Source organism: Hyperolius riggenbachi, chromosome 12 (assembly GCF_040937935.1).
Source record: "Hyperolius riggenbachi isolate aHypRig1 chromosome 12, aHypRig1.pri, whole genome shotgun sequence".
NCBI classification, from domain to species: Eukaryota; Metazoa; Chordata; class Amphibia; order Anura; family Hyperoliidae; genus Hyperolius; species Hyperolius riggenbachi.
In genome coordinates, this window is record NC_090657.1 from 147,623,150 (window position 1) to 147,635,624 (window position 12,475).

At 46.4% G+C, this 12,475-nt stretch overlaps 1 protein-coding gene across 1 annotated transcript in view; it reads left to right on the forward strand.

Annotated features, from left to right (window-relative positions):
• LOC137542233 (protein-glutamine gamma-glutamyltransferase E-like) overlaps positions 1-12,475 on the forward strand; it is an 84,622-nt gene that overhangs the window by 19,752 nt on the left and 52,395 nt on the right. The window contains exon 3 of the mRNA XM_068263994.1: positions 11,489-11,728. Within this exon, the coding sequence (XP_068120095.1) occupies positions 11,489-11,728 (240 nt within the window). The remainder of the gene's footprint in view (positions 1-11,488; positions 11,729-12,475) is intronic.

The following is a 12,475-nucleotide window of genomic DNA, read 5'->3' on the forward strand; positions in this document are numbered from 1 at the left end:
ATGCCCTTACAAGGACCGCCGCCTCTGTGGGTGAGCCGGTCCTTAAGGGCTCCACTTCCCGGCCGCCCCTGTGCGTTAGGCGGTCGGGAAGTGGTTAAAAGTGTATCCATTCAAGTGCGAGTTATGCACTGACTGCCAGGTATAATGTGCAGTCACAGATGCAGTGAAAGGTATGCAGTGACTGCAAACAGCCGTTTGTGTAGTGACGGCCGTGCTGGACTGGTGCGCACCATGACGAGAGTGCAGGTGATGGTGACTTTTCAGCCCATATGCTCGCCCGGCTGATGTAGCTGAATGACAGAACAGTGACTGTCCAGCTGATCAAATCTGGTCTGACCACAATGAAGCAACGACCTTATTATCTTTTGTGTGCCACCCCCACCCGAGACACTCAAATAGCCGGCGGTCATTGCTTCATTGTGATGCGCAAGCCCCTTCACTGCGGCAAGGTAATGATCACGAAGGGGGATGGGCACATGTACACGAACCAGAAAAATTAGTGTAGCGGTCGCTGCTAGCAGCGGCCTTAAAAATTCAGGAATCCGCCTAGAGTCCTGGACCCTGTTGGTAGTGGCGAAGAAGGCAGTCCAGCGGCCTGCAGGCAGAGATGCTGTGTGTGGGGACTGACTTAGTCCTCGGTCGTGCAGTAGCCCTCCGTGATCCATTCCTCATTCATTTTGATAAAGGTCAGGTACTGAACACTGTCGTGACTTAGGCGACTTCTCTTCTCAGTAACTATGCCTCCAGCTGCACTGAAGGTCCTTTCTGACAGGACGCTTGAGGCAGGGCAAGAGAGAAGTTGTATGGCAAATTGGGACAGCTCTGGCCACAGGTCAAGCCTGCGCAACCAGTAGTCCAAGGGTTCATCGTCGCTTTTCGCAGAGTCTACATCCACACTCAAGGCCAGGTAGTCGGCTACCTGCCGGTCCAGGCGTTGGTGGAGGGTGGATCCGGAAGGACTATGGCGAGGAGTTGGACTAAAGAACGTCCGCATGTCCGACATCACCCTGAGATCGCTGGAGCGTCCTGTTCTTGCCTGCGTGGACTTGGGAGGAGGAGGGTTACTGCCAGTGGTACCTTGCTTGCGTTGTGCAGCCACATCACCCTTAAATGCATTGTAAAGCATCATAGACAGCTTGTTCTGCAAATGCTGCATCCTTTCTGCCTTTTGTTGAGTTGCTAAGAGGTCCGCCACTTTGTGCCTGTACCAAGGGTCTAGTAGCGTGGTCACCCAGTACAGGTCATTCGTCTTGAGTTTTTTGATACGGGGGTCCCTCAACAGGCTGGACAACATAAAAGAGGTCATCTGCACAAAGCTGGATGCAGACGTACTCTCCATCTCCTCTTGCTCTTCCTCAGTGATGGGATGCAACTCCTCTTCCTCCCCCCAGCCACGAACAATACCACGGGAACGTGGAGCAGCAGAAGCCCCCTGTGATGGCTGCCGCGGTTGTTCTCCTTCCGCCGCCTCTTCCTCCTCCACAGAAACACCTTCCTCATCATCACCATCATCAGAGTCTGACTCCTCTCCTTCCACACACACGACTCCTCTTCTTCCTCCTCCTCCCCCCTCTGTGCTGCCGCTGGTGTTGTGGAAACATCGGGTTCGTGTGTAAATGGCTCCCACGACTCCTGCTGCCCTAACTCTTCTTGTTCACGCTCCTCCACAGCTGTATCCACCACTCTACGCACGGCACGCAGGAAGTAGGCGTAGGGGATCAAGTCGCTGATGGTGCCCTCATCGCGACTCACCAGTTTGGTCACCTCCTCAAAGGGCTCCATGACCCTGCATGCATTTCGCATCAGTGTCCAGTTGTTGGGCCACAACATCCCCATCCTCCCAGATTGTGTCCTTGTACTGTAATGATACAGGTACTGGGTGACGGCTTTCTCCTGGTCTAGCAGGCGAGAGAACATCAGCAGGGTGGAATTCCAGCGAGTCAGGCTATCGCAAATCAGGTGTCTCACCGGCAAGTTGTTTCTACGCTGAATGTCCGCAAAGCGTGCCATGGCCTTGTAAGAGCGCCTGAAATGCCCACACAACTTCCTGGCCTGCTTCAGGACGTCCTCTAAGCCTGGGTACTTGGACACAAATCTTTGCACGACCAGATTAAGCACATGTGCCATGCAGGGTATGTGTGTCAGCTTTCCCAAATTCAACGCAGCAATGAGATTGCTGCCGTTGTCACACAGCACGTTGCCGATCTCAAGCTTGTGCGGGGTCAGCCATTGCTCCACTTGTTTGTTAAGAGCAGCCAGGAGAGCTGCTCCAGTGTGACTCTCCGCTTTCAGGCAAGACATGTCTAACACTGCATGACACCGTCGCACCTGGCATGCAGCATAGGCCCTGGGGTGCTGGGGCTGTGTAGCTGGAGAGGAGATGGCGGCACCAGCCAAGGAGGAGGAGGAGGAGGATGACGACAGCGAAGCGGTGATAGCAGGTGGAGAGGAGGTGGCTGGAGGCCTGCCTGCAAGCCGTGGAGGTGTGACAAGTCAGTCCTCTGCGCAGCCACGTACTCCCTGCTTGCTGCCATCGGTCACCAGGTTGACCCAATGGGCTGTGTATGTAATGTAGTGGCCCTGCCCGTGCTTGGCAGACCAGGCATCCGTGGTCAGGTGGACCTTTGACCCAACGCTGTGTGCCAGAGATGACACCACTTGCCTCTCAACTGCACGGTACAGTTTGGGTATGGCCTTTTGTGAAAAATAATTGCGGCCTGGTATCTTCCACTGCGGTGTACCAATGGCCACAAACTTACGGAAAGCCTCCAACTCCACCAGCTTGTATGGTAATAGCTGGCGAGCTAATAGTTCAGCCACGCCAGCTGTCAGACGCCGGGCAAGAGGGTGACTTGCAGACATTTGCTTCTTACGCTCAAATACTTCCTTCATGGACAGCTGGGTACTGCTGTGGGCAGAGGAGAAGGAACCGCTCAAGGGAAGAGGCGGTGTGGAGGAGGGTGGCTGTGAAGGTGCAAGGGAGAAAGTGGATGAAGACGATGCACCTGAAGGAGGAAGAGGAGAAGGAGGGTGGCTTGTCTTTTGAGGGGTGCTGCTTTTCCTCAGGTGTTCTTGCCATAGCTGTTTGTGCCTTCTCTCCAGGTGCCTTCGTAAGGCACTTGTCCCTATGTGAGAATTGGCCTTTCCACGGCTCAATTTTTGCTGGCAGAGACAACAGATGACTTTGCTCCGATCTGAGACACAAACGTGAAAAAAATTCCAAACCGCTGAACCCCCCTGGGGTGATGGCGCTAGGGTGGCATCAGAAGCTGACGTTGCACTGCCCCCAGCTGTTTCTGAGGACGAGCTCCCTCTGCTTCTATCATGGAGTCGTCTCCTCCTACTCCTCTCTGACTCCTCCTCTGAACTGTCCCCCTGGTCATCTCCTTTACCGGAAACATATGTGGTATCCGTATAAGCGTCATCATAATCCTCCTGGCCAGCTGCGCTTTCCTCAGACACCTCCTCAAGTGCACCAACTTCAAGTGGTCCACCATCATCCCCATCCACACACGTTACGTCCATACTATCGCCACCTAACTCAGACGTATGAGGTGATGTACCTGCGCCTTCTCGTTGTTGTTGCAGTAGTGGCTGGGAATCAGTGATTTCACCACCACCACCAAATAACTCCTGCGAAGTATCAAATGCAGCGGATGTGGTGCTTGTTGTAGCGCTGGTGGCTGCGAGAGATGAGGTGTTCTGTGTTAAATACTCAATCACCTCCTCATGATTTTGGGAAGTGATGGCACGTGCCTTCTGAGCACTGTATTTTGGGGCAGGTCCGCACGAAATCACACCAACACCACCTCGCACAGCCACAGACCTGCCGGTGCCTCGTGGCCTTCCTCTGGGTCTGCCTCTACCTCTTCCTCTACCTGGTTTGTCCATTTTGTCCATCTCAAGGGTATGCTAGCTATATGCAGTGAGGTGGGTTCTCACTCAACACAACAGGTAGTTAGATGCAGTGAGCTGGGTTCACTCAACACAACGCTAGGTATATGCAGTGATGAGGTGGGTTAAGTAAACACAACAGGTACTGGGTAGTTAGATGCAGTGAGCTGGGTTCACTGAACAGTAAAGGTACTTAAGATGCAGTGAGGTGGGTTCTCACTCAACACAACAGGTAGTTAGATGCAGTGAGGTGGCCAGGTGGGTTCTCACTCAACACAACAGGTAGTTAGATGCAGTGAGCTGGGTTCACTCAACACAACGCTAGGTATATGCAGTGATGAGGTGGGTTAAGTAAACACAACAGGTACTGGGTAGTTAGATGCAGTGAGCTGGGTTCACTGAACAGTAAAGGTACTTAAGATGCAGTGAGGTGGGTTCTCACTCAACACAACAGGTAGTTAGATGCAGTGAGGTGGCCAGATGGGTTCACACTCAACACAACAGGTAGTTAGATGCAGTGAGCTGGGTTCACTCAACACAACGCTAGGTATATGCAGTGGTTAGGTGGGTTAAGTAAACACAACAGATACTGGGTAGTTAGATGCAGTGAGCTGGGTTCATTGAACAGTAAAGGTACTTAAGATGCAGTTAGGTGGGTTCTCACTCAACACAACAGGTAGTTGGATGCAGTGAGGTGGCCAGGTGGGTTCTCACTCAACACAACAGGTAGTTAGATGCAGTGAGCTGGGTTCACTCAACACAACGCTAGGTATATGCAGTGATGAGGTGGGCTAAGTAAACACAACAGGTACTGGGTAGTTAGATGCAGTGAGCTGGGTTCACTGAACAGTAAAGGTACTTAAGATGCAGTGAGGTGGGTTCTCACTCAACACAACAGGTAGTTAGATGCAGTGAGGTGGCCAGGTGGGTTCTCACTCAACACAACAGGTAGTTAGATGCAGTGAGCTGGGTTCACTCAACACAACGCTAGGTATATGCAGTGATGAGGTGGGTTAAGTAAACACAACAGGTACTGGGTAGTTAGATGCAGTGAGCTGGGTTCACTGAACAGTAAAGGTACTTAAGATGCAGTGAGGTGGGTTCTCACTCAACACAACAGGTAGTTAGATGCAGTGAGGTGGCCAGATGGGTTCACACTCAACACAACAGGTAGTTAGATGCAGTGAGCTGGGTTCACTCAACACAACGCTAGGTATATGCAGTGGTTAGGTGGGTTAAGTAAACACAACAGGTACTGGGTAGTTAGATGCAGTGAGCTGGGTTCATTGAACAGTAAAGGTACTTAAGATGCAGTTAGGTGGGTTCTCACTCAACACAACAGGTAGTTGGATGCAGTGAGGTGGCCAGGTGGGTTCTCACTCAACACAACAGGTAGTTAGATGCAGTGAGCTGGGTTCACTCAACACAACGCTAGGTATATGCAGTGATGAGGTGGGCTAAGTAAACACAACAGGTACTGGGTAGTTAGATGCAGTGAGCTGGGTTCACTGAACAGTAAAGGTACTTAAGATGCAGTGAGGTGGGTTCTCACTCAACACAACAGGTAGTTAGATGCAGTGAGGTGGCCAGGTGGGTTCTCACTCAACACAACAGGTAGTTAGATGCAGTGAGCTGGGTTCACTCAACACAACGCTAGGTATATGCAGTGATGAGGTGGGTTAGGTAAACACAACAGGTACTGGGTAGTTAGATGCAGTGAGCTGGGTTCACTCAACACAACGCTAGGTATATGCAGTGATGAGGTGGGTTAGGTAAACACAACAGGTACTGGGTAGTTAGATGCAGTGAGCTGGGTTCACTGAACAGTAAAGGTACTTAAGATGCAGTGAGGTGGGTTCACTGAACAGTAAAGGTACTTAAGATGCAGTGAGCTGGGTTCACTGAACAGTAAAGGTACTTAAGATGCAGTGAGGTGGGTTCTCACTCAACACAACAGGTAGTTAGATGCAGTGAGCTGGGTTCACTCAACACAACGCTAGGTATATGCAGTGATGAGGTGGGTTAAGTAAACACAACAGGTACTGGGTAGTTAGATGCAGTGAGCTGGGTTCACTCAACACAAAGCCAGGTATATGCAGTGATGAGGTGGGTTAAGTAAACACAACAGGTACTGGGGTACATGCAGTACTGGGTAGTACAATGTGCAGCTCCCTGTCACACACACAGGTAGTCACTGAATGTGCTGGGCTGCTGGCAGTGGCACACACAATATCAATTAGCAAGGCTGTGCATGCAACAAAAGTGTCAGTTTGACACACAGAAAAAAAAATGTACAGGTTGAGCTCTGAAAAGAGCTGTTGCTGGGTGCTTTAAAAGCAATACTAATCAGTCAGGAGCAAGCAAAGCAGCCTAGAACCTAACTAATCTGTCCCTAGGAGAAAAAGTCTGCAGCAGCTGTCCCTTTCCTCTCTCTAGCAGGCACACGAGTGAGGCTAATGGCCGCCAGACCCTGCCTTATATAAGGGGGGGGTGGGGCTCCAGGGCTTAGTGTAGCCTGAATGGCTACAATGTGCCTGCTGACTGTGATGCAGAGGGTCAAAGTTGACCCTCATAGTGCATTATGGGGCGAATCGAACTTCCGCAAAAGTTCGCCTGGTGCAGGCGAACGCGAACCCCCTAAGTTCGCCTGGAACTGTTCGCTGGCGAACCGTTCGCTACATCTCTAGTCTTATATTCCAATGATACAGAATATAGCTACCAGTGTACTATACCTGCTCCTGCCACCGTGATCCTCTCCCCCTGGCTCTGGGTCCTGCATCCTCCGTGATCCTCAAGGATCATCTCCTCCTGGCAGTGCACTTCTCTTCTGTTGCAGTGGTAGGCAGGGACACTGACCACCTACCTCTGTGCAAAACTGTGGGCATGTGCACTGCTAGCGTACAGAATCAGTGAGCATGGAGCCAGCGGTATGGAGGACCCGGTGGTTTAGCACAGCGGTAGGCGGTCTGTGTCCCTGCTTACTGCGGTAACAGAATAGGAGCGTGCTGCCAGGAATGCAGGACCCGGAACCAGTGGGAGAGGGTCTAGGCGGCAGGAGCAGGTATAGTATTAAAGTGAAGTGTAGTGTAGTGTAAGTAAGGGCAGTGAAGTGTAGTTTAGCTAATTGTAGTGTAGTTTAGTGCAGTGTAGTTTAGTTGGTAGGGCAGTAAGGATAAGTGTACTTTAATTGGTAGGGGCAACAGGGATTAGTGTAGTGTAGCTGGGCATTGTAGTGTAGATAGAGTAGCTTAGATACAGTTTTAGGAGGTACAAAGGTCCATAAGACACCCCTGCATTGTAGGCGCACCTAGGCTTAGTTTTTGTTTTCTGATTTTTGCCCTCTAAACCTAGTTGCGTCTTATATGCCAGAGGGTCTTATATTCCGAAAAATACGATAGATCCTTCCCTGAGAGTTATTTTGTAAAGAATAAAGGAAACCCTGAGAATCCTCCATGAGTTTTAAAAACCTGTGTGGTTCTTGGCTTTTTACAAGATTACTAACTCAGTAAAGGAACCAGCCCGAAGGCTCCCTGCACACCGCAAATCCGTTTTCCGATTCCGATTCCGTTTCCGATTCCGATTCCGATTCCGTTTCCGATTTTCCTTGAATACATTCAACAGAAAAACGGATCAAAAAACGCAGCATGCAGTTAAGATTAAAAATCTGAATCGGAATCGGATGTAAAAACAGATTAAAAAGCGGAATCGGAATCTGAAATGCATGCAGTGTGCAAGAGGCCTTAAAGTGTTGCTATCATAAATCCAACATAGTGGGGGTCTGATCCCTCTATTACAGTAATTATAGATTGATGGTATACCTTGAAATTAATGAGAGCACTCAGTATTTCATTTTATATAAAAAAAATTGTATTTGCCTATCATACAGCATATATACAAAAATATGAACAGTTCCAAGTAGCGTTTCCCTATAACAGTACCCCTTCTGATTAAACCTTTATAGTCAAGCATCAACAATGTAATGAGGATATCAGATCAATGTAAAGGGAAGGTCCAGGAAACCAAAAATATGAAATTGACTTATTCTTTAATGATCAAAAAGTACAAACATTCACCAAAGTTCATAAACAGTGGGAACAGTTTATCCACACACCAACAATAATACAGTATATAAGGCCCACCATGGGCTTGAGGTGCTGTATAGCTTTATATTTTTCAGGCGATCCTCATTTTATTCTTGATGGTACCATTGGTGTAGTGGAGAAACCTTGAAGGATTTTTTGACTAATCCTCCCAATATTTTGATTGCATATAGTCATGCAAACATGAATCTTCCAGAGGCGTAGTTATGCGTGGGCAAGGGGGGACACATGTCCCCGGGCGCAGCACTGTAAGGGGGCGCAGATCATGGCCATCGCACCCCCAAGTGAGTGAGAGGCAGCTCGCTGGCTGCCCAAAGTGCCACTGCAAGAATTCTGACATCCCCCTTTACAGGAAAATGATGGCGGATTATTAGCCATCTCTATTTCTATTATTATTATGTCTCAGAATAAAGTCTACAGTAAAAATGAAAAGTCATGATATCTACCATTTAAGCAAGTCCTTGTTCATTGAGGGACATTGCTTGTGGAGTTGTCAGATTGACTATAGATACAGTAGTAGTATTAAAGCAAATCTTAAAGGGAACCTGTACTAAGTAAAAATATTTAAAATAAACACGAGGTAACTTCAATTGAACATTACATAGTTACCTTGCCATCAGTTCCTCTCAGAAGCTTACCATTTTCTTCTGACAATAATCCCTTCCAGTTCTGACAGTATTTTGTCAGATCTGAAATATATCAGTTGCTGTCAGTAAAATATCAGTTGCGGTCAGTTATAGCTGAGAGGACAACTGATGTACCAGGTAATGTCCATGTTTCCCTATGGCTCAAGTGGGCGATGTTACAGATTAACTGTGTGCTGACCAGAAAGCTGTCATGGGTAATGGCCATTTTCAAAATGGAGGATGGTAAAATTCCATTGATCACAGTGAACAAACAGGACGCGGGAGAGGAGAAAGAGACTGAGTAGTAGAGTACACAGGAGGTAAGTATGACTTGTGTATGCTTATTTTGACTTTTAATTTTCAGTTCAGGTTTTCTTTAAAGAAAACCCGAGGTGTGTTTAAAGAATGTTATCTGCATACAGAGGCTGGATCTGCCTATACAGCCCAGCCTCTGTTGCTATCCCAAACCCCAATAAGGTCCCCCTGCACTCTGCAATCCCTCATAAATCACAGCCATGCTGTGAGGCTGTGTTTACATCTGTAGTGTCAGTCTCAGCTGCTCCCCCGCCTCCTGCATAGCTTCAGTCCCTGCCCCCGTCCCTTCCCTCCAATCAGCAGGGAGGGAAGGGATGCAGGCGGGGACTGGAGTTCTGCAGGAGGCTGGGAGAGCAGCAGACTGACACTATAGAGATAAACACAGCCAGCTCTGACAAGCTGTTTGTCAGCAGCGTGGCTGTGATTTATGAGGGATTGCAGAGTGCAGGGGGACCTTAGGGGGGTTTGGGATAGCAACAGAGGCTGGGCTGTATAGACAGATCCAGCCTCTGTATGCAGAGAATATTCTTCAAACCCACCTCGGGTTCTCTTTAAAGGGATACTGTAGGGGGTCGGGGGAAAATGAGTTGAAGTTACCCGGGGCTTCTAATGGCCCCCCACAGACATCCTGTGCCTGCGCAGCCACTCACTGATGCTCCGGCCCCGCCTCCAGTTCACTTCTGGAATTTCTGACTTTAAAGTCAGAAAACCACTGCGCCTGCATTGCCGTGTCCTCGCTCCCGCTGATGGCACCAGGAGCATACTGAGCAGACCAAAGACCATACTGGGCATGTGCAATACTCTCCTGGTGACATCAGCGGGAGCGAGGATGCAGCTACGCAGGCGCAGTGGTTTTCAGGCTTTAAAGTCTGAAATTCCAGAAGTGAACCGGAGGCGGGGCCGGAGTATCGGTGAGTGGCTTCGTGGGTACAGGATGTCTGCGGGGGGCCATTAGAAGCCCTGGGTAAGTTCAAATCATTTTCCCCCGACCCCCCTACAGTATCCCTTTAAGTGAAAATAAACTAATGAGATAATAAATTGTATGTGTAGTACAGATAATAAATGGAACATTGGTAGCAAAAAAAAAGGGTCTCATATTGTTTTACAGTAAAGGAAGAGTTTAAAAAAATTGAGTTGTTATTTATGCACAAGCGCTTCTCTGAGATATTGGAGGAACTTGGACAAACTAGTCCTGTTTTCTGAAAAACATGCCAACAGCCAAGAAAGAGTGAACGATAACTTGAGATAAGATTTTACTGCAGGAAAGTTCAAAGGGATTTGTTAGCTCTGCTCTGTGGTTTTAAAACTGCAACTGTGACAGTATGAAGTAATGTTATAAATAAAGCTATATAACAGAAAATAAAGATGTAAGACTCTTTTCTTTGCTACTAATGTTGATTTATTTTCCGTAATACACATACAATTCATTTTCTCAAGTATATTTTTGCTTTAGATTTGCTTTCACATTTACTGCAGTGGGTGTTTTGCTAGTCCAGATTTGGTTATAGTATTTGTAGAACATGTGTATGGATTCACTCTTGAATCTGAAGTTTTTATCATAGTGGTAGCTTGTGTAGATATGTAGGAAAATTCTAGCAAATAGTTGTTTCCTGGAAAAACAAAAAACAAATGGGGAGTGCTGGATTTTATTTAAAATATTGTTTGCTTGATTAATAAAAGAGGACACGGTGGCACTGCATAAGCCACTGCATTAAGCACCCAGACTTGCTAGATGGTGTGTCTGTTCAAAAAGTTAAACTGTTCCAAAGTTCTCAGCAATTCAAATTACAAAATAGCCACTTGCAGTAAGTTGTTTTCAAATATGATCAAAGATTTCACCTCTGTTAGAATTCAAACAAATGTTGGACTGTCCTTCATTCTGGTGAATTGGATTTCCTCTTTCAATTGTCCACTAAGGAGCAAAGTCCAAGTTATCAGCTGCTGTCCATGTATTGCGTAATTGAATGTTTTTGAAGAATATTTTTCTTAGATTTTATGTGTAGTATTACCAACTCTTCAAATGGTACTGGCATGGCTAGGCAAGCCATTATCCACAAGTTTAAAGGCTGTATATGAGTAAACCCAGCAGTCAATCTTGTTCAGGCCCTGGGCATTTTGTTGAAGCATTAAGATCAATTTATTTTTAAGTCTTGTAAGTTGTGAAGTTTTGTCTTCATCAACTGTATCAGCAAATACCATTGTAGCGCTATATTTGCAAATGATTGATGCTGTTCTCAGCACCTTTGATGAAAAATAGGAAGGAGAAGAAGGGAAAAATAACTCAAAAAAGTAACATGCAACATTTTGGTGAATTTTTCTAAACTACCTTCCCAGTTCCCACTTGTGGTTCAAAATGAAAAAATGGGGCTGGGTGCATTCTTACTAGTTTGGTCTAGTGTCTGTCTGAACGTATAACAGCAGGTTCACTCTCTTCTTGCTTATGCCTTTTTTAAGTATTGCTGCTATTCTTTTAATACAGTGACATCATAAAATATGTGCCCTATCATATAGCAACAGCTGTTGATATTTCATTTGCCATGGCTTCATCTACAGGTCCACACCCCAATGAAGAGGATTACACAATGTCTGCTTTTGAACTGAACTCAAAAGAAGACACTTACTGGTCAGCAACAACAGACTCCACCTCCTCTGCTGATGTCACTGTCACCATAGCCATCCCAGCCGACGCTGCAATTGGTCATTACAAAACAAAGCTCTACATCATCTCCAAGAAAAAGAAAAGCTATTTCAAGTTGCATGATTTTATATTATTGTTTAACCCATGGGCTACAGGTAAAAGCACATGAGTTTCTTGTTGATGTAACTGTAAATAAATGACAGTTATTTTGGACATTGAGAAAACATTCCTTTACATTTTTATATAATGCTGTGGGGTTTAAGGGATACATGAAATTACATCACAAACATACCACTAATAGGTAATGTCTGTTACTTGAAACTAAATGGAAACACCCAGTGTAATTTAAACATAAATAAAAGGACACATCAGCAAAATTTTGAGGGTCCACCACTCACACTAATTTGTGGTGACATTTAAACCACACACCAAAAAACAAAAACAATAATAAAAAAAAAACAAAAAAAAACTGATCATTAAGAGGACCAATAAAACCACCCAAATGTATCTTACCATAAACTTCAGTATGTTTTGTGATTTTTTTTTTAATGATAAATGCCCCCCCCCCCCCCCCCCCTTTTCCCCCCATACATGATTGGCAAATCAAAAACAATGGTTATTTAATTCATTCTAAATGCTGACCCAGGACTTCACATATAAAACCATTGCTTCTACATGTTCCAGTACTCTACCATACAGTCTGTCCAGATTACTCCGGATCTCTAACAGCATCTTTAACTTAAAGGGGCACTATGGTGAAAAATTTTAAAATTTAAAATATATGCAAACATACAAATAAGAAGTAGGTTTTTTTCTAGAGTAAAATGAGCCATAAATTAATTTTCTCCTATGTTGCTTTCACTTACAGTAGGTAGTAGAAATCTGGCAGAAGCAACAGGTTT